At 39.9% G+C, this 20,655-nt stretch overlaps 4 protein-coding genes and 1 long non-coding RNA gene across 14 annotated transcripts in view; 3 read left to right on the top strand and 2 right to left on the bottom strand.

The window, feature by feature from the left end:
• The window catches only part of Nhe2 (Na[+]/H[+] hydrogen exchanger 2), a 35,943-nt gene extending 28,880 nt beyond the window's left edge, over positions 1 to 7,063 (top strand). For 4 of the 6 annotated variants that reach the window (XM_076425562.1, XM_076425560.1, XM_076425561.1 and 1 more), the window contains 3 exons: positions 136 to 297; positions 1,560 to 1,709; positions 2,616 to 7,063. In XM_076425562.1, coding sequence (XP_076281677.1) covers positions 136 to 297; positions 1,560 to 1,709; positions 2,616 to 2,857 — 554 coding nt within the window. In that variant the 3' untranslated portion in view covers positions 2,858 to 7,063. Of the gene's footprint in view, positions 1 to 135; positions 298 to 1,069; positions 1,160 to 1,559; positions 1,710 to 1,815; positions 2,577 to 2,615 lie in introns of those variants that run through there. The other 2 variants (XR_013009122.1, XM_076425563.1) reach the window with 2 other exon arrangements.
• A 140-nt stretch (positions 7,064 to 7,203) lies between these two features.
• On the top strand, positions 7,204 to 14,080 carry LOC143209638 (uncharacterized). The gene is made up of 12 exons (XM_076425566.1): positions 7,204 to 8,888; positions 9,323 to 9,400; positions 9,468 to 9,562; positions 9,643 to 9,720; positions 9,793 to 9,939; positions 10,160 to 10,235; positions 10,306 to 10,493; positions 10,675 to 10,819; positions 10,934 to 11,149; positions 11,413 to 11,531; positions 11,895 to 12,030; positions 12,286 to 14,080. Exons 1-12 carry the CDS (start codon positions 8,574 to 8,576, stop codon positions 12,598 to 12,600), a joined length of 1,908 nt encoding a protein of 635 aa, XP_076281681.1. The 5' UTR covers positions 7,204 to 8,573; the 3' UTR covers positions 12,601 to 14,080.
• On the bottom strand, positions 12,709 to 16,385 carry LOC143209639 (uridine-cytidine kinase-like 1). 2 transcript variants are annotated; one of them, XM_076425567.1, is made up of 10 exons: positions 16,192 to 16,385; positions 15,986 to 16,116; positions 15,006 to 15,176; positions 14,829 to 14,935; positions 14,306 to 14,476; positions 14,155 to 14,226; positions 13,793 to 14,044; positions 13,499 to 13,708; positions 13,201 to 13,386; positions 12,709 to 13,138 (listed from the first exon to the last, which is right to left on the bottom strand). In XM_076425567.1, the coding sequence occupies exons 1-10, from the start codon at positions 16,242 to 16,244 to the stop codon at positions 12,821 to 12,823; spliced, it is 1,671 nt and encodes a 556-aa protein (XP_076281682.1). In that variant the 5' UTR covers positions 16,245 to 16,385; the 3' UTR covers positions 12,709 to 12,820. The 2 variants fall into 2 exon arrangements, with proteins under 2 accessions (XP_076281682.1, XP_076281683.1); XM_076425568.1 differs by lacking the exon at positions 16,192 to 16,385 and having other exon boundaries at positions 14,829 to 14,946; positions 15,986 to 16,111.
• On the bottom strand, positions 16,321 to 17,527 carry LOC143209648 (uncharacterized). Its single transcript, XR_013009123.1, has 2 exons — positions 16,820 to 17,527; positions 16,321 to 16,459 (listed from the first exon to the last, which is right to left on the bottom strand). It is a non-coding gene; the product is annotated as an uncharacterized LOC143209648 (long non-coding RNA).
• Rab10 (RAS oncogene family member Rab10) lies at positions 17,528 to 20,614 on the top strand. Of its 4 annotated transcripts, XM_076425575.1 has the most exons (7): positions 17,528 to 17,680; positions 18,154 to 18,245; positions 18,384 to 18,712; positions 19,234 to 19,294; positions 19,350 to 19,488; positions 19,569 to 19,658; positions 19,749 to 20,614. In XM_076425575.1, exons 3-7 carry the CDS (start codon positions 18,586 to 18,588, stop codon positions 19,932 to 19,934), a joined length of 603 nt encoding a protein of 200 aa, XP_076281690.1. In that variant the 5' UTR covers positions 17,528 to 17,680; positions 18,154 to 18,245; positions 18,384 to 18,585; the 3' UTR covers positions 19,935 to 20,614. The 4 variants fall into 4 exon arrangements, with proteins under 4 accessions (XP_076281690.1, XP_076281688.1, XP_076281691.1 ...); XM_076425573.1 differs by having other exon boundaries at positions 18,154 to 18,712; XM_076425576.1 differs by lacking the exon at positions 17,528 to 17,680 and having other exon boundaries at positions 18,046 to 18,245.
• The last annotated feature ends 41 nt before the right edge of the window (positions 20,615 to 20,655 follow it).

Here is a 20,655-nt window from a genome sequence, read left to right as displayed (position 1 = left end):
TCTTTGACTATTTAAAGAGTTAATGGAGTATGCATGCACTCGAAGTTTCCTTCAGATTACGTTGCTTCAAATTTTACGATTTCGTCAATTGTACCGATTGAAATTTTGCTAGTCATCTCGATTTTCGAATTCTAGAAACCTACCGGGTGACGACGCCCACCGCTACCGAGACCATGCTACCGTGGAAGAGGGAGGATGACTATGATTCTGGACACCCTCTGAAACAAAACGAATTCCCTGCCTGGTGTTCCAACAAAGAGTATTTACCGTATAGCTCCCCTTCGGCTACCTTCTTAGGTGAGGTTACAGGAGCAATGCCTAATGTGTACACCGTTCTTGACACTCCATTGCGGCCGTAGGACCAAATAGCAGCAGAGATAAAGTAGCGACACTACACTGATTTCATTGGCTGACACGTCATACAGTTAAACGATCTACACCAGAGATGGGCACATTTTTGTCTCAATTCAGATAAAAACGTCCCCACTATGTCCCCCACCACCATCCGCCGTTACTGTGGAGGAAGGGATGCACAGAAAGAGAGGTTGGTGGGGGAACCAGGCGTTTAAGGGGCCCCTGCCGTGCCCATCACTGATCTACACCTTTAACACGCTAACTGCCAAGCGAACGTCCTAAAAAATTCTACAAAATCCCAGCATCACGCTTCGTGAGACTTACCCTGCATAAATTGCGTCACGCAGTCAACGTGTTAATACACTACAACATTTATTCTTTGCAATTCTATTCACCGATAGAAGCCATACATTTTGGTTGTATTATATTTAAAACAAAAAAAAAGAGAAACAACTGTTCGACACTGCTTTGTTTTGGTTGAATCTCTCGTTAATTTTTTTATTGGGGGTCGGGTAATGCCTTACACATGGAAATAGAAGGTTTTTAAACAAGTTACTCAGTTTCTGTAGTGCTTTGCTACACCGTAATTTGATGTTGCGTCTAAGTAAGAAATTTCAGAGCTATATCGTCGTGTAATAAACTAAAAATGTATCGATTCGATGGCTAAATGTCGAATGCCAGGTACGTGGATGGTGAAAAATCCACTACTTTACAGGGGATCCATATTTTTGAAGACGAGGGCAGCTTACGAAGCCGGGGGATACCTTCGGACTGCGATAAACGTCCACTTCCGGTTGGAGAACATGTAAATGTCACGCATCAGATCTTTCCAGATTTCCTGTCGTTTTTACGTTTTTCTTTCTTGACGTCTGTATAGGAAATGCGCTCCTTTCTTCGAACTTTGGGTTACCCAATCCCCTCTCGCAGATCTCGCACATACACACATACACACATCTACACGCGCACTCGCTCGCTACACACGAGAACAACATGCGAATTCGTTTGGTTTTGTTGCCGTGCTCGAACTCAGCCTTTGAGAACAGTCACTTTTCTGTTTGACCTCTCTTTCTCAAGCACTGCTTTCTCTCGTTTCCGTGCACCGTGTACAGGGTGTCTTGTTTATTCTTACTCGAATCGACAAGATAAATGAAACATCCTGCAGCGTAACGTTGATTCGCAATGGTAACAAATTTTCTGCATCGCAGGTGGAATCGAGCAGCCGAAGGTTCAGTCAGTGATTGGCCTGTTCCGTCGCGACAGCGTCTGCACCTCCAGCAGTATAGATCAAGATATTTTGGACAAGCGTGAAGACTTTCTGTTGACGGAGCAGACAGACTCACCCTCGAGGGCTTCGAGTAAGCATTCTTCCTATCGTCAAGTCTCGACAAGACTATCTTTTAACATTAATTCTCCTTTTTTCTGTTTATTTAATCACACTTTTATGATTTTTATTTTATTTAGAATCTGGCGAGAACCTCGATAGGGAATACTCTACTTCATTGTAGTTTTTATAAATTGGTCCACGATTATCCTGCAGACCAAAGCCAAATTACGTTTATCATACTTTTGTAGGTACAAGATATATATTTTTTGTTTTGATACCGTTCTTCATGCTTTTTGCTTTTGATCGTGTGCTGGTGTTGGTATATTACATTTACCCACTATATCCTTTTCTACGTTTGGTGCTAACAACGAAAAGTTAAGTACGTGTTAATACACGTACGTTTAATTTTAACAACAAGTCATCTCGAGTAACGTGAACCAAATCATTTCATTTGGGATTATAGCGCGAAAGGAGATTCGTTAACCCTTGTATAGTCAACCGAAATATACAGATTATTTAAAACCTTTTCGTATTTAACATGTTTGCACAAATTCTCATTATAAGACTATAAATTAATATATTAGCGACTAAAGAATGGAGATTCAGAGAAATTTTCTAATATTTTTTAGAGGGACATTAACCCCTTGCCGTACTTTGACGAGCCAGACTCGTGATTAAGGTTTTTAACAAAGTCTAACAAATAAAATTTGATTCGTTTGTAATCAATATTTAAGCATTAAAATAAATGTAGATGTCTTCCTTCTACGACATTCTTATGCATAAAGACGTTCTAATCACTGTATTTGTAAAAGGAAATGTACGGCAAGGGTTAACAAATTGTTGAAAGAAATACAGTAAATGGATACCCGGTTCACTATGCAAGGGTTAATAGGCTTCCGGTGGGTAAAGTATTAAGCGGACAGCATTGGTGTTGCAGGTAGCAAGAAGGGTCCGGCAAGGAGGGTGTCGATGATGGAGCTGGGTTCGATGGAGACGTCGCAGTCGGACAAGATGACTGATGATGGCTCTCATTCGCTGCCGGAGTGTTGGAACCCCCCGCACAAGTACCGCATGAGCTCGTTCCCGTACTCGGCCCAGGTACCGAGCCTGTCGACTGCCCTGATCACGGACTCGTCCGAATCGTCGGAAGACATCGACGAGGAGGAAGAGAAGGCTTGACCCTTGGGGATCGTCGAGGAGCAGACGTCGTCTCACGCGGACGACGAGCGCCGGCTGCGTCGTCCGTGGCGGCGACCACCTCGACGCTCGTTGCTCTCGTCTCTCCTGCGACGACCCAGCGCCCCCGTCTGAAGAGCTTAGGCTCGCGTTTATTCCAGCGATTTTCTCCTAAACAGTTGCTGAACCCATGCCGATCGGCGCTCGATCTCGAGGACGACCGTTCTAGCACGCGATGAGAGGACCAGCCGCCGCCGCCTTGGCTAAATCGGCAGCCTCTCCTTTTTGCAGGACCACGACGACGGAAAGTATGTTCGTTGACTACCTTGATGCTTTCGTTCGCACGCAGACAAGACGAAACCAGTTCTTCGGGGGCGTAGCTAGTTTTCCATTTTCAGAGAACGAATATTTTTGTTCCGGGTCGAGGGGCCGTGTCGGCGCGCAGACGCGGGAAAAAAGACACACCACCGGTGTCTCACCCGACGTGTCTCCTCGAAGCTCTAACGAAGAACGATTGCGAGACGTACGAGACTTAGATATTCCACCCGTCGTATTGTTTTCAACAGAGTAGTGGAGTATACATATTAGTCGTCGGTATATTTTCGGAAATTTTCTGAACACAATGTCCCTTTCTGGCTCGCCGGACGACAAAACCGAGTCGAGGTTACGTTGCTATCGATGGCAGCTATCGAGGACAAAGCTCTCGCTGCTTTTCCCGCGTCTACGCTACACTACCCCCATAATTTTATAGGGCATCGTAAAGGGTAGGCGTCGATCGAGTGGAGTCGATCGAGGATGGGAATCGTTCTGATGTCCCATACCGTGATCCATTCGATACTCGGACCATCGATCTTCTCGCTCGAAAATCGGTGGTAAGACGCGAGAAAGAGAGAGAGAGAGAGGGGTCAGAAAGAGAAAGAGAGAGAAAGCTATTTTTTTAACCGATACCATTTCCTCCACGCGCGACCGATGGTCGAATTACGATAGACCGGGGGAACGGCTGGTTTTCCGTGTTTCATTTTCCGAATGCACTTCCTCTGCACTTCGTCACGCACGGAAGAGCTATTCTCGATCGATCTTCAACGCTGTTCCGCTTCTCCGCGTGCTGATAGATCGATCCGCCGGGGTAGCGCGTGTGCCATTTTCCTAGGGTCCGAATTTTTCCCCTCGGGTGTCGGATCTAAACGACACCGCGCGTACTCCCGCAAGACTCTCGCAATGATCGCTGACGAGACTTGGTATCGTGGCCTTAAGATTCCTAGAAGTATCCTAGCGGCGACCGGTACACAATGCCGGTCCGAATGCGAGACGAGACAAGACCAGACCGTTTTCCGAACGAATGGCGAGACGCGAGATCACGATTACGTGTTGACCACCGAGGGCGATGATCGCTCTCTGGCGAGCTGTGGTCTACAGTAAGTCCTCGACTTATGCGGATTCGTTTTACGCGACTTCTTAGAAGCAAATCAGAAAACTAATCCCGAACTGTGAAATTCGTTTTTTGATTGCCAAAACGAGAGCTTTGTCGGCACATATGTGACAGAAGCGAAGATAAAAGTGTTCGCTTGTGTACAGCGTAGGGATTCAGCTATTTATGAGTAAACAGCGGATTTTATGCATCTATAACAAAAATGGGGAGGTGTAATTTAGAATTGTAAACATATTAGAAGAATTTAAGTATAGTGTTATATTATTTGCAAACCTATTAAACATAATATTAAGAGAACAAAATAAATTTCAATTTCACTCCAGGTTGTTGCAATTCGGGTAGAAAATGTTTATTTTGCATACAGATCCGCTGTCTATTTATGAGTGTAAAATCTTCCATGAAACTAGCTGATTTATTTGAATTTCCCTTTCAAATCAGTACACGCACATAGTACGTACAAAGCAGATCGTATTAACAACCTTTTAGGAACCGCTGGAAACGAAATAAACGCATAAGTCGAGGACTTAGTGTATTCTTCTATTTGTTTTCCCTGGCAGACACGTGACACATGGTCATCGACGCGCCACGCTGAAGATCATACAGCGATTTGCTTCGCAGTTTCGTAGATATGCGAGTCTAGAATTAGACGCGCCGCCGAGATGCGCGACGTTGCAACCCTACGAAAGGGGATCCGAACGTTCCTGTTGCGGGTATAGTAATCTCGTCAAAGTTAGATAATCGAGGCTGCTTTTCGACTGATTCATGATGAAAATTTTTATTTTGCATGAAGATCCGCTGTCTATTTATCATGAATGCACAAAATCCACAGTCTAGGTGCAGCTAAACGTGGTAAAAAATATTATCGGATTAAGAAGTTTCTTGCTAGACATATTTCTTTCTATCCTTCTGGGTACTCCAGAGATGTCTTTTCTAAATTCTTGCACTATAAAATCCGTCTACAACGAGATTACATTCTCGACAACAAGAGTTTCAACATCTTCTTTCCGGCGACATAATTTCTCAGTCGTCGAGTTCCTACAGAGACTTTTGTGGAGTATTACAGTGAAGATAAAATTTCGAATGTATTAATAAAATACTATAGAGCTTCTGTTACACACGGTTGCAATTATCAATGAAATTTGCGGAAAATTTATTCAGGATACCTACGTTGAATTCGTTGAATTATTGAAGAACAGAGTCGAGTAAAAGTCTCTACGGGCAACTCAATTTTTGAATGCAACAGGCGTACTCGTCGACGGTCACGTTTTCAATGACGATCCTCACGTGACCGTTTCTTAGATCACCCACGAGAAGAATCTCTAAAAAGAAAATAATAGTAAAGCAGAATGCTTCGTACAAAAACGAGTGTTTCTTAATATCTTTTTGTATAGGGTTTATCCTTGTGCATGGAATTCCGTTTAAAATTAAGCGATAAACTGATTGTGAAAAGAGTTTGCGTAAACGTGATTAATGTTAAAAATATCGTCGGTGCATATCAATCTCCATTTCCAGTAAAATCTTGATACATTCGCAGTAGATCTTTCGTAGCATGACGATAATTCTCTTTAACCCCTTACCGTATCTTTTTTCTTTACATCAGTGTTACAGTGATTAAAACATCTTTGTCCCAAAAACAGTGTCGTAGAAGAGAAAATTTCAATATTTAATTTGGAAAGAAAGGCATAACATTCGTATTAGTTAGACTTTGTTTAAAATCTTCATCACGAGTGTGACTCGTTGAAATACGGCAAGGGGTTAAATGAATTTAACATCAAATTCTTCTGAACCACTTCGAGTTTCATTTGCACGTCTCTTTGGACAATTTGAATTCGGAGCTACTACAACACAATTTACGTTACGCATTTACACAAAACTTTTTGCATTGCTATTCCACGTGTAATTCGTCTCTGGCATTCAGCTCCTACTTCATAAGGACAAATGCTGTATAACAAAATGACATATTACCGAGGATCGTCGAAGTCATTTACGGCGACAGACAAATGGAAATTGTCGAAAACGCTCCTCTCCTTAAATATGGCCTTAAAACTAAAATAATGATAATGATGATGATAACGACGATGATACGAGATAAAGAAATAAATGGATAAAAAAAGTCTCAAGTAGCAAGAAAAACTAAATAAACCAGCCGCGGAGGAAACAGTCGTAGGCTCAGTACCTAAAGCGATCATTAACAACCGTATGTAAATAAAGGAACTTTTCATAGCGGATAACGTAGCAAGTTATTACGATGACGTATTATTACCATCATTTATTGGACACGGAATTAAGAGACATCGGCGTGTCGAGGTATGCGACTAACGGGAGGGTGTAAAGGGAAATCAGACTTCCAATTTTCATGAGAATTGAGCCCCGGGGCTGTTGACTAATTTAAGACGATTTCGTGTTGACGCTCGCCGGCGACTATGTACTTATGGAATTGATCGAAACACCGTTAAGATTTCATTTTTCTTAAAGTAATCGTTGAATAGTATTACTAATTAGAGAGGCGGTTTTTAGGATTCTCCTAGGATTGTCGTTTAGGGAATATATTCCTTTCGCGCGCAGATTTCTCAAGACACGCGCTTTTAACAAAACAAACAACAACAAAAAAACGTAAAAAGTCAATTCTCGTGAAAATCCCGGAACGAGATCGAAATTTCCCTTCGCGGGATATTCCTGGTGGCCTCTAGTTATCTAGATCGGACAAGCTGTCAGACTAGTCTCTAGACGCTAGTCTTTACGCTGTTGATTTGTTAAAATAAATGTTTATTTCGTAAAAAGGACAGTCTGTTTCTTTTCACCTCCCCTTCCCATCATGAATACAATTCGTCCTAGAATTGAGAACTTCTCGCTTTCCAACAAGATTATGAATGTCGATTAAATAGTGGGAACTGACGTAACCATCCTTCTCTATTTATTGAGCAACATTTTAGATTTGAGAATTAAGAAAGAGAATGGTGACGCCATCCGACGACGTAGATGGGAGAAACATGATAATAGTAACAGCGCAAACAGCAACTCGATCACTTACTTACGCCTTCTACGCTGATGAACGATAAATGTTGGAACTAGATCCACGAGATCCTTAGAGCATATACATATGCCCATAATTATGAAAGTGGTCCAAGTGAAAATTGACTTGAATTTGAATTGGAAAACATTATTTTAAACTAAATGAATTCAATGTAGTTTTTACGATATTGCGAAAAATAAACCGTTAGCTAGTGCTTGTTATTACTAGACTGCGGATCTTTATGCAAAATAAAAATGTTCTACATTAATTGTTGGAAGCAGGAATAAAATAAAAATTGATTTCATTCCTTAATGATCTTTTTACTTTAGAAACAACATTACAATACATATTCTCAAATTTTTTTAATCTTCTGAAATGCATAAAGATCCGCTTTCTAGTTATTACATATACATATATGCATATGTATTAGGTTGTAAAGAAAGAAATGCAGGATTTAATGTTTTTAAAGTATTATAACTCACTCGAAAAACAATTTTATTAAAATGTTTTAATAAATTGTTTTAATAAAAACAATAATAGGAAAATTAATTTTATAGAAAATTTAATACTGTTTAACAGTAACACTAAATTACTATGAGAATTGATTTTAATATTATTGAGGGGAATAGTATTAAGATTAATATTTTACAGAGAATTTAATATTATTTAAAAATATAAAGCTGTGCACTGTGCATTCGTTGACACTTCCTTCGCCCCATACTTCGTTGATATTCCGAGCCGTTTGAGCGGCACTTCCGCCTAGTTTGAACTCATAGAAAAAAATAATGCGGAAATCGCGTTTTGACATTCTGAAATAAAAGCCAAATAATTTAATAAAAATTTGAACAAAATGAAATATCAAAAGCATAATTAAATAGAGACTAAGACAATTAAAACAAAGGACCAAAAATCCTGCATTTCTTATTTTACGACCTAATACATGTATGATTTAAGAAGCGTCTGAGGGTTGTTTTCTTCATTCTAAGAAACAAATAGAATAAATGGAGAACATTTCTAAGAACACGAAGAAAATTTCGAAAATATATTAATTAATTTCCGGGGTATAATGAAAGACACGAGTACCGCCTGACACAACGCCGACGTCGCGTCAATTAAATACGACGCAGTAAAACGATTAGCAGGCCGCTAATTTAAATTTGATACTTCGGAAGATCTATTCGAGGCTTAGAGATTCATACGAGCAGTGGCACGAGGCTGTAGTGGATCGCGAAATCGTGAGATCGGTAATCCGGACCGACTAATTTCTCGCGAATAGAATGCCAGGCGGAGTCGTGTTTCTTGTTTGTATACCAACGACTAACTACGAGCATGAATTGATCTTCGGCGAACCTTTGAAGAGACCAAGGAAGAATGAGACGTCGGAGAAAGCGGTGGACGTGCCGAAGGTAAACGTCCGTCTCAGAGAAACGAATACGAGAACACAACTTTTGAGGCTCGATAATGATGACGACGAGGACGATACTGCCATTACCAATCACTTCGGAGGAAGAAAGTACCTTCGAGCTCGAGCTCGTGGATGCGACACTTCCGGTCTGCGCGGAAGAAGCCCCGTCTTCGTCTCAATGGAAACGGTATATTCAAAATACAGAAATACTTTCCACCCCTTGTCGCACGCCGAACATGTAGTAAAATTTCTTTGTTTTTAACAAATTTTTTTATATTCAAGCTGTATAATGCATCATTATTTAATATCATAAAAATATTTCGTTACTGACATTAGAGGGTTAATGCCTGAATATTGGTAACGAAAGAATAGTATAACATTCGTTTCCAGTAGATTTTGTCCGACTGGTTGTTATACGGCAAGGGGTATTTTTATAATCAGACTGCGGATCTTTATGCATACACAGTAAAATCGAGTAGATGAAATTCAAAATTGTTGAAACATAACAATCAATTCGGTTTCTATTTCTTGCAAACGATGCAGACAATTTTTATTTTGCATAGAAATCCGCAGTCTATTTATAATATATCATTTACTGAGAGATGTATGGTGTCATCGAAGGTTTTGGAAGAGTTGCTGAAGAAACTGAAAGTCGAGCACATAGTATGGTGCAAGGATAAAGAAGACATGTACTACGAGGTAAGAAAAGGAATCAGTTTATCGGCTGCATTATTCCCGGTTAAATTTCACTTTTCTTGATACGAAGGTGATATTTCCGGTCCCCGCTGGGGAACCATGCGAAAACTGTCTGCACTGTCTCACGGAAGTGGGAATCGGCGTGAAGATGAACTCCATAGTAAGGTGACTTATCTCAGCATTGCCTCAAAACAAACCGCGCAGTGTTTTCGAAATGGCTTGATACATTTTTAAACGTTTCCCAGTGTGATTCCGACACAGTGCACGTACAGCGGCATTGGCAGCGTTGGATCCGCCGCCATTAAGGACGATTTGGCACGAAGGTTACCGTCGAGAAAGAAAATTCATACCACTGGCAGAAACGGCAGATATAGAATTGAAATTTAAAATTTCAGACGGAAAGAATCGGAGAATAGGAAGAACGCTTGGAAAGATTTCGTGGAGTCGATACGATCAAAATTGACAGTAAAACAAGTTGTGGATGGCGTTCGCAGTGGAGGAGATCTATCTTTCGATTATGTGTTATTGGTGCTCACAGCAGAGTAAGAATCGTCAAGTTCTTTCGTTTCGATATAAAGTAATCATTGCGGATATTTATAGAATTTCCAATTTTTATGGACAAATTTTAAGAAAGAGCAATGATATAAAATCCTATTTTTAATGAGAACACTCTTTGTAGATCCAAAACAAATAAAAATAGCGTAAATAGCATAAATGCATAAAGATCCGCAGTCTACTAATCCTTATTGCAATTTGTTACAGTTGTCTCGCGGCGCTAGGCCTCGTCGAGAATAGTGCAACGAACGTGGTCGCAGCCATGTTGGTATCGCCTTTAATGGTAACATTTCATAACACACGACTCGAAATCATTTACAACGTGATTATTCATGTTTATAACGCTTTCAAAGGGTCCCGTGATGTCGTTTACCTTCGGTACTATTATAGCCGACAGGAATCTACAATTTATCGGACTGAAAAGTTTGTTGCTAGGCATATTTCTTTCTATACTCTTTGGTTTCATATTCGGCCTCCTTCTGGGTACTACAGAGATGCCTTGGGGATATGGGGATTGGCCAACCGACGAGATGAAAGCCAGGTAATTTTCAACACCTTTTTTTTCAAAGACTTTGACACGCGATCGAATAGGCATCGTCCGACGTGTCTGACCGTGATCAACCAATTCTACTTCGCGCGAACACGCGTAGCCGCCGAATTTTTAAGCTCTAATTCTGAACAACTTTTTCCTATACATATAATAATAAACATATTTCCCGCAGAGGCAATTACAGGTCCCTCTGGATGGGTGTGTTATGGGCTCTTCCATCAGGCACTGGTGTGGCCGTGGCTCTATTACAGGGAAGCAATGGACCTCTGATTGGAGTCGCCATATCCGCTTCCTTGCTACCCCCCGTGGTGAATTGTGTGAGTGAAAAATAATAAGATAGAGGGGTAATAGTAGTAGCAACTAATCTGAAAAGAGTCGTAAAGTTTTTACAACCGGCACTTGCCGCGGAACGATTAAACGAATTTTCGCAGGGCTTATTCTGGGCGTTGGGGTGCATATGGCTAATCTATCGGCCGATTAAAATGCCGCACATTAAAGGCGAGACCTACACGGACTACAACACCTCTTACGTCTACGTGTACACGGAATACTTGCCAGTTGAGTTCTTCTGCAACGGCATAATCAGCGCGTGTTTGACCTTTATCAACGTGATATGTATCTTTATCACCGCGATAATGGTTCTGAAGGTGAGTAAGGTCACGACGAATCGACCCGGCAGCCATCATGCCCGCGAGATCGGACAAGATAGCGAAAATTTCTCTACGTAATTTCTCACGATAAATGTCAGGAACCCGGCATCGCCGAGCTATTACGCAACCGGGCTACTGCCGGTAATGCTAGACCATAAACGAGTTCAATCTCTGTAATGCTTCTTTTCCATTTCGCCCCGCACACTGGAATAATGCACAGATTCCTTTCGGCCGATTACTGACTCGTGGTTTCCTCGCAGATTAAAGAAGTCGCTGCCCCGTACACGTCCACGCCGGAATTACGTCGATTCTGGGAACACGACATCCGGCTGGTCCGCGATAAAAATATTTCACGAGATAACAGCTCGCTGGACTCGAGGTGACTGGAATTAAATTTATTACTGCTTCGCCAGGCTCGAATGAATTTTATGTCAGCCCGTTTCAGCTCGACACGACTCCCGAGATTATTTTACAGGGTGCGCCGATACAACCGAGTTGTTTCGCAATAATACAGTCATGCTAGAATATTTCTCGTTTTAACTCCGTTATTTTGGCGCATCCTACGGGAACGTGAAAGTTTTTTCCGATTCAAAGTTCTGCCCAATTTACTGTTTATCTGCATTGCTTCTAATAATTTTAGAGCGCGCCACAAATTCACAGCCACGAACAGAGTTTTGCATTGTGCAATTTTTAATTCCCTTATTTTTAACAAAAATAAAGAACGAAATGGTGTTTTATACAGCTTCTACGATGGATTAAGTAAAACGAAACAACGGGCGCTAGAGAAAACGCTGAACAAAGCAGTCCGCGAAGCCATCAACGACGAGACCTACCGCAAAGTGCAGAGAATAAGTTACGGTCAACACGGTCCTGAACAGGTAATTACAATGATCTACTAATTGCAAGCGTAATAAGGTGAGCAACTATTTTAATCGTATCAACAAACCTAAGAATTATCAAGAAGATCGGCATTTTAATTGACCATTTAAGAACAATTCGAGTACATTATTAAATGTGAAATACTGAAAACCGGCAGAGAGCCAAGTAATAAGCTAAATTAACACCAACTGGGTAAATCTTTTATTTTCAACAAAGCGTATACGAAATAATACCAATATAATGATTCGGTACAGTTTACTCCAAAATTGGGTCTCCAAGCCAGCGACGCGGGTAATATTACAAATATTGGACACGCTGAAGGGATCTCGGACAGTTACCGACCACCGGAAAGTTTAGAAAATTCTGGTAACACGAGCGAGGACTTGGCAGCGCTAGATCGACTGGTCACGTATCTTTTGAACCAACCGAGCGATATTACCACCGGAAACTTGGATACTTGGCGGCGTTCCCGCCGGGCAAGTGCTCGCGGTTACAGACAATTACGCAGCACCGGTGCCGCTGCAGAAAATGGCAATGTACGTTCTAACGTAGACACTACGCCACTCTAATGCCTGACTCACTATGTAACCGATATATTAAAATGAATAAACACAATCACCGAACTAACTTTGTACAAATCTATAGACTCGAGACATAAATGATACATACATTCGGTATACTCCCGGATCGTAACACAAATTTATTAAAGATATAATATACGACTGCGCTTGCTTTGTAACAACGGATCGAGTAACTATAATCAGAGAACTGAAATCATCTTAAGCTTCTTTAATTCTCGATCGCGGATGGTTCAGTTCCGAAGTACCGATCGCCGAAGTTGCCGATGCCAGGTAACACGTAGAACTTCTCGTTCACCACAGGGTCCAAGGCGGACGTGACGATTTTAACATGCGGGAATGCGTAGGCGACCGAATGTACACCCGATTCTGCCATAAGCAACGATACGAGTAACACATTCTCTTCAGCCACATCGTGGTCCAGTAAAACTCTGATAGCCATGATGGCAGCAGCACCTGTCGCCACTGTTGCGTCCATCAATATTACTTTGTAGTCCTTAATATCCTTTGGTAGTCGGAGGTAGTACAGCTGTAACATACATTAACAATTTATAAGATGTCTCCGACAGGAAAAGAAAATGTGAACAGTACCTCTGGTTCCCCAGTTTGCTGGTTCGTTTGTATAAGTATCTTTCCTATTCTAATATCCTTACAAACATCCCTAACTGCTTGCTCCATGGTCTCACCAGCTCGCAGAATAGACACACCACATATTTTATCCGTGGCGCCGCGTTTCCCTTGATACAACACCCCTTGAGGTGTTTCTATTGTTACGTCCTTCGAACAGAGAACGCATTTAATTTGGTTTTTATTCTCGAAAATATTAGGGATTCCTAAGCACATGCGGGTTCTCGAACAGTTCTACTTTTTATACTTGGACAATACGAACCTCGAAGGGCAATAGGGATAACGCGTATTCAATGACTAAACGTATTAAACGCTTCGAGTAGAATATAAATTCGTCTCTGTACGTTTCCTTGTTCCTTATAAATGTGTGCAGACCCTTAATCTGTGGTGTATCTGGAAGCATGTAGAGAGAAGATGGCAACGGTTGACCAATATATGAATGAGCTAACTTTTCTCTGAGTTTGAAACCCCTCTAAAATAAGAAGTGATTGTAATTACAATCACACACACACACACACACAGTAGAGCGGATATTTAGGAAACAATTGATATTTACCAGCTGTAGTTGGGTATGTATATGTTGTACTATCAACTCTATTGCAACCTCGTTTTCTCCGCCACGTGGCACAATGATATCCGCGTGAACCATCGACGGCGCAATGTAATAGTAAAAAGCTGGTTGCACCATTGTGCTATACTGCTTCAAGACACCCACTAAATCCCTTCCTCTTTGCGATATATCCCTCCGCAATCGCCTTGCGAGCCTCACATCGGCATCGGTATCAACGAATACCTTCAGGTCGCACATCTTGACCAATCGAAGAAAGCGGATCAGTAATTTGTGTTCTTTTTGTTTTTCGTACCTTTGCACGCTGATCACCCCAGTCGTCTTGCTTTCGTGACAATACGATGGCTTACCTTTAAAACGTCGACATCGTAGAATGTCAATATTCCCTCAAATATAATTACGTTGGCACCATACATTGTTTTCTTTGGGATAAGAAGGAATTCAATAGACTCAACCACAGGCTCGTTACTAAATTGACCGCGTTCAGAAATATCTACTTACCGTTCTACTTTCCCTAGAATGCGTTACAAAATTATAAATAGGAACTTCCACCATTCTGCCTTCTTTTAAACGTTGTAATGTTGTTTTAAGGAGCTTGAAGTCGAAAGCATCTGGATGATCGAAATTATATTCGTTACGTTCAGCCATTTCATGCTGTTTTTCATTCAGTACCTGCATCAAAAGCCATCGATGATTATTTGCCAATATTTGTCAGTAGTTAATACTTGCGCGATACGTAGACAGCGGATCTTTATGCAAAATAAAAATTTTCCACCTGCATTGCAACAAACTGGAGTGAAATAAAAATTGATTTCCTTTCGAAGAATGTTTAATTGGTCGCAAATAATGTAACAGCATGTCTAAATTTTTCTAGTATTTTTTGTCATAAATGCATAAAATCCGCTGTCAAGAAGTAGAAATTAAATTGAATGTTATTTCTTCATTTGAATTTCATCTATGTAATTTTGCTACAAATGCATAAAGATCAGCAGTCTAGTGTATAAAAAACAGCAGCTTTCTGTACCTTGTAAAATGAATCCATGCTGAGTAACGTTACCCACGGTACATCCAAGGATTCTATAATTTTCGTCGCAACTGTGGTTTTGCCAGATGCACTGCCTCCACAAATTCCTAAAACAAGGCTATTATAATTTCAAGCACCCTTTCACAGATACATATTTCATATACACATATTACCAACCTATTACAAAAGGTTCTACTTGCTGTCCCGCTGAATTGTACCATGGTGGTCTACCAGCTGTGTATATCGTTCTTGTTTTACTTCTAAGGATGGATTCGGCAGATGTTTTTTTACTAGACTGAGACAAGCTGGTAGTTCGCTGCCTTCGTGACCTTGGTGAAATTTGAGAACCTATCGTACAGTTAAATGTTTTAAATATATAACGTATTCTCCAGTTTGCATTAAATGTTCTGACATAGTCAATTAAAGAATGAAAAGCTAATAGAACAGGAGTTTACATCTGACTTAATTCTTACTAACTGTGAATCAATTCTACTATTACTTTGTTAGCTACAATCTTATAAATAGACAACAGATTTTATGCATTTCTGCCAAATATGAGTAGGTGTAATTTAAAACAGTAAAAACATTAGAAGAATTTCAAAATACTATTATGTATATTATTTTCAACCTGTTAAACATATTAACAAAGAAAATAAATTTCTATTTAACTTATAAGATCTGCTGTCTACCTATAAATCATCATTAGACTATGGATTCTCTTTATGCATTTATAGCAAAATTGAGTAGATGAAATTCAATTTAATTTCTATTTTTTGCAATCGATGCAAACAAATTTTTGTGTTGCATAAAGATCCGCAGTCTAATTGTCATAATCGAAATTGTAGATACCGTTAATAGGAAAATATGGATAGCGAGAAAGGATAAAGGTAGCAAGGAATAATACTTTTAGGAATCTTAGATTTCATCCTGAAATTGCACAATGTTTCTATTTCATTCTGCCAAGTGCATCCTCTCTGCCAGACGAAGGTGCTCCAAACTGGCACTGTAAATTCGTGTATCATATACATATACATATACGATTGTAAAGAAACGTATCAACGAAATACCGACACTTGTGAGAAAAGCGAACGTGACATTGGGAATAATATATTTGAAAATTGTTGATGATCGTAGCATGCGAAATGCGATAATTTTACCAGTGGAAGGCGGACGAGGAGACTGCGGTGTAGTTGTCCCGATGTCAGAACGTTTATAGTATTCAGCTTCTTCGTAGAGCTCATCGACCAGGCTTATCTCCGACTCGTCCAAACAGACCTCGCCGTCTTCGCTAAACGAGAAAGATCCAACTGTTTGCTTTTCGAAAATAAAAAAAATACACAGACAAAAGTATTTGTCCACTCACCTTTCAGAACTCGCTGAACTCGGTGGGTCGAAGTAATTCATCTTCGCTGCCATATTACTTCGCCGAATGTGGGGAACTACGTCGCGGACCCACGCGGGCACAGCTTTTTTCGCAGTACTTACTGCTTACCACTGCTTACACTCGTGCAATACTGATACTGATTCAACGCAAACAGCAAAGACAAATGACAAAAACGTGCGAAAACGATATTGTAGTGTCACCTATCGCCCATGTCTCGAACCGATTGATGATGCAATTGCCGTTCAGTCTGAAATCGCAGATAGATGACGCCATTATTTGATTTTCCGCGCGTAGTTCCGTCATGTATCTACTACGACGTGTGTGTTACTGTTCGAAACGTTACGTTCGTAGATTACATGAAAAAAGTCGTGCTTTCCGAACAATTGTTTCTCTTGTTATATTTCTATATTGTAATCATAATTAGCTGTATGTAAACGTACATGTATTACGTAAACCGAGTCGTATTTTGGAGCTATATAAGGCAGAAAATAAATATTAATAATAATAATTATTATTACACAGGGGATTTTTTGCAAAATAAAAATTGTGAGATGATTCAGAAATGATGTGAGAAAATTGAGAAATTATAACAGTTCGAATGAGATACCTTGTATATGAATCGTGGTATCTTAAACTCATTTATACTTGTTGCTAGATGCATCAGAGGTTTCTGCACACAGGCACATATACCCCGACGGCACACCGGCTCGGTTTCAGCCTGGCCCCTGTGCACAAAAGGGCGCGTTTTCCGCCTGCCGAGGGCTCGAGCCCAGGGCCTGCCGGCCGGGCTAGGATTCAGCCGATTTGCAAGATTGCAAGGGTGCGGGATTCGCGTTCTCATTGCGTGATAATACAAACACGGGTTTTTTCAGTAGTCAAAAACGCCAAATAAAGGTCAATCTAGGCAGCAATCGCCCTCAAAGGTCTTATTTATTAACTTATTATACTTTTGTCGGTAACAAGGGAGACTGCTACGCATTTGCAAAGTACTGCCACATTGATGCGACCCGCCCTGTGTCGCGCATGCGCGAGAAAAGTTGGGCCCAATCGAAGCACTGATTGGCCACATTAGTGTGATACCGTGCTGCCCTCTCAAAAACAGGCTGAATCCCAGCCCGGCCGTCAGGCTCTGGGCTCGAGCCCCCGGCAGGTGAAAATCGCGCCCTTTTGTGCACAGGGGCCAGGCTAAATCGTCCTGATTTGGTCTCAACGCTGAGCCAAGCATTGCGTTAGCCCGTAACGTGTCGGGCTGGGGCTCGGCTAGCTGGGTCCGACGGTGGGCTCGGGCAGACTGTGCTGTCGGGGTATATATACACAACGATACAACAACCATACATACATAATATCCGACGTGCATCATCGCGCTATATCTAAATGTGGTAAACGATAAATACCACTGTGAATCGGCGCCCTAAAGTCGCCATTTCGAGTTGAATTATATATACAGGAATCTCTGTTGAAGTTGAAGGTACTGTTGCAAAAAAAAGAATAAAATTTGTTTTCTTATTATTAGACTACGGATCTTTATGCAAAATAAAAATTATCTGCATCGATTGCTAGAAATAGAAACCAAATTGAATGAAATCATACATTGACATCTTCAATTTTTTAAATTTTCCAACAATTTTGAATTTCATCTACTCAATTTTCAGTATAAATGCATAAAGATCCGCAGTCTACTTATTATATCATTGTCACGTTATTATTGACATAACAATTATGTGAAGAACAAAATGAAAAGCACGTAGAGCGTCGGACGGTTTTCATTTCGACACGCATCGATACAGAGCAAACAAAGTACAGTTACGTGTATATATATATATATGTATATGTACAAGTAGAAATGAACAGTGCGAAATCGATAAAATAAGCAATAACACGGTGCTGATTTATGTATACATTCTGTTCTAACATCCGGGTAATTTAAAATCGTTGTTGCAGTGGTGGTGACCTCCCGTGGTAGATGGAATATTTGCAGTTTGGACCCGGTGTAGTAGTGTAGTTTCGTGAATTGTAACAACGATGAAACGTTCGTATGTACCAAGAAATCATTGGTTAGCCTGATATACACTTTGTGACTGGTTCGAACTCCGTCAGGACGCAAAGTGCAAAGTTACCCTGATGCTTCTGCGTGCTGGTCTGTTGTGTGACGTCGTATTGTCTTTTAATAGTCAGCCCCTGTGACCGGTTTTTCCGTCGTTAAAGAGGCCCCGTTCGACGTCGAGACGCGCCCTCGTCCGACCTTGAAACCTATAATCGTTCAGAGCGTTCGATGTTCGAAACATCATCGTCTGGAAAAACTGTGAATCGTGCTCCACAGGTTCGACTCGTTTTGTTTTCTTCGGCGTCTCGTTAACGGGGAGCAACAGTGAAATGGCGAAAAAGACGTACGATCTGTTGTTCAAATTATTACTGATCGGTGATTCCGGAGTCGGCAAGACCTGTATATTGTTTAGATTTTCGGACTATGCCTTCTCCACAACATTTATTTCTACTATAGGTAAGAGAAACAATTACGGATAATTAATTGTCTGTATTTAACAGAAGAACGACTTACGAACCGGATCATACGACAGTGGAAATTTCTTTCGGCATAGTAGGTTATGCTGCTAAGATGAAATTGCAATATCGTATTTACCAAAACAATGTTGGACGTCAATCGATTCAAATTTTTTGTTTAATTAGTTCGCCCAATGCTAACAACTAAAAAATATTTAATCGTCAAACTTGCTGGTGATTGGTTTAATCGATTGATGAATTTAATCGGCAATTACTCATTGTAAATCACTCGTTGATCGTCAATCGCTTATTAAAAACATTGATCGTTAATCGCTCAGTTTTTGAGAGGACTTTGATTGATGTTCAGTTACAATCGTGAATTTAATTGTTGCATCAAACATTGCTATTTAACTCTCTATATGAAACTATATATGAAAAATGTTGCTTGAAAATTGATTAAATAGTTTTTATTGAAATGTCACTCTTTTCTGTCACTTAAATTCTGTGTTCTTCTTTACATAGGTATCGATTTTAAAATCAAGACAGTGGAATTAAGAGGAAAGAAAATCAAATTACAAATATGGTAAGTTGCGAAATATTAAATATATCTAAACATTGTTTAATCTATATATTTGCAGGGATACTGCTGGTCAAGAAAGATTTCATACTATTACGACATCGTACTACAGGGGTGCAATGGGTATTATGCTTGTTTATGATATTACCAATGAGAAGACGTTTGAAAATATCGTGAAATGGTTAAGAAATATCGATGAAGTAAGCATAATTGAAAATTTGTATGTTCGATACGAGTAGACAAAACATGTTCTGTATCATTCTATTTTCTATTATTATAGCATGCAAACGAAGATGTAGAAAAGATGATATTAGGGAATAAAAGCGACATGGAGGAGAGACGTGTGGTCAGCACAGAAAGAGGAGAAGCGGTAAAATATTGAAAACTCAGTTGTCATGATATTATGAATTATATTTTGCAACTGAATGTTTGAAATGAATAAATTTCTGTAACTTTACAGATAGCGAGAGAACATGGTATCAGATTTATGGAAACATCTGCAAAGGCAGACATCAACATCGATCGTGCATTTAGTGAATTAGCGGAAGCAATATTGGAAAAAACACATGGAAAAGAACCCCAAGATGCTCCCGATAGAGTAACAGTCGATCGAAGGGTGGAAAGAAGTTCTAATCTGTGCTGCTAATTTTATATTATTTATTTTAATGGCGCATAATAAACTTATATATCAGCTCGTGCCACTCAAAATAGATTTGTGGATAGATTTAGAGCATAATTTAAAGCATAATAGTATAATTACTCTTCACATCACTGCCTAAACAATTTCAATTCAATTTATTCGATAACTGTTCAGAAGAAAACGTTTTACTCGAGGTATAAAAAAGAAACATCTCTCGTTTGAAAGATGAATTTTTTTAACACTAGATTTGGGTTTCAAAGGGTGGAACATAAATGCTGTTTGTCACATATATATACAATTGTACTTATGAATATGTTTATTGCATGTATACAAATATTGAAGCTCTATCAGAGTTTTTATAAATAATATAAGAAATCGATAATAAGTACTGCTGATGGAGCTTTGTTTTCCATATGAAACTCCATGCATTGTTGCACGAACAAAGTTAACTAGGAACAATTTATTTGCTATGAGGCTGCAATTTGTTACCATATTGAGAAGAGTGAGAATGAATGTGGGCTTTTAAACTTTAAAAAAATAATCTATGTGAACATTGAATGCTTTTTCATACCGACATTGCACTATATATGCTTATTTACAAGTTAAAATCTGAAAGCTTGAGATCAAGAGCTTTTATCCTATTTGTGTAAGACTAATTTACTACAAATATAAAAATATTCACAATTTTCAAGTACTCGTTTCCTTATGCCCCACACAATAAATAGAA

Source organism: Lasioglossum baleicum, chromosome 6 (genome assembly GCF_051020765.1).
Source record: "Lasioglossum baleicum chromosome 6, iyLasBale1, whole genome shotgun sequence".
Classification (NCBI taxonomy): Eukaryota; Metazoa; Arthropoda; class Insecta; order Hymenoptera; family Halictidae; genus Lasioglossum; species Lasioglossum baleicum.
Note: the sequence above shows the minus strand (reverse complement) of the source record. Positions and strands in the feature narration are given on the sequence as shown.

Excerpts from the sequence above, each read along its gene's own strand:
- LOC143209638 (XM_076425566.1), top strand. The coding sequence starts at position 8,574 with ATGCCAGGCGGAGTCGTGTTTCTTGTTTGTATACCAACGACTAACTAC. Across the intron at positions 9,401-9,467 it reads AAGAAGACATGTACTACGAG|GTGATATTTCCGGTCCCCGC; the intron begins GTAAGAAAAGGA and ends CTTGATACGAAG. Across the intron at positions 11,150-11,412 it reads CCGCGATAATGGTTCTGAAG|ATTAAAGAAGTCGCTGCCCC; the intron begins GTGAGTAAGGTC and ends GTTTCCTCGCAG.
- LOC143209639 (XM_076425567.1), bottom strand. The coding sequence starts at position 16,244 with ATGGCAGCGAAGATGAATTACTTCGACCCACCGAGTTCAGCGAGTTCT. Across the intron at positions 14,936-15,005 it reads AGTAGAACCTTTTGTAATAG|GAATTTGTGGAGGCAGTGCA; the intron begins GTTGGTAATATG and ends GCCTTGTTTTAG. Across the intron at positions 13,709-13,792 it reads TACATACCCAACTACAGCTG|AGGGGTTTCAAACTCAGAGA; the intron begins GTAAATATCAAT and ends TTCTTATTTTAG.
- Rab10 (XM_076425575.1), top strand. The coding sequence starts at position 18,586 with ATGGCGAAAAAGACGTACGATCTGTTGTTCAAATTATTACTGATCGGT. Across the intron at positions 19,295-19,349 it reads AAAATCAAATTACAAATATG|GGATACTGCTGGTCAAGAAA; the intron begins GTAAGTTGCGAA and ends ATATATTTGCAG. Across the intron at positions 19,489-19,568 it reads GGTTAAGAAATATCGATGAA|CATGCAAACGAAGATGTAGA; the intron begins GTAAGCATAATT and ends CTATTATTATAG.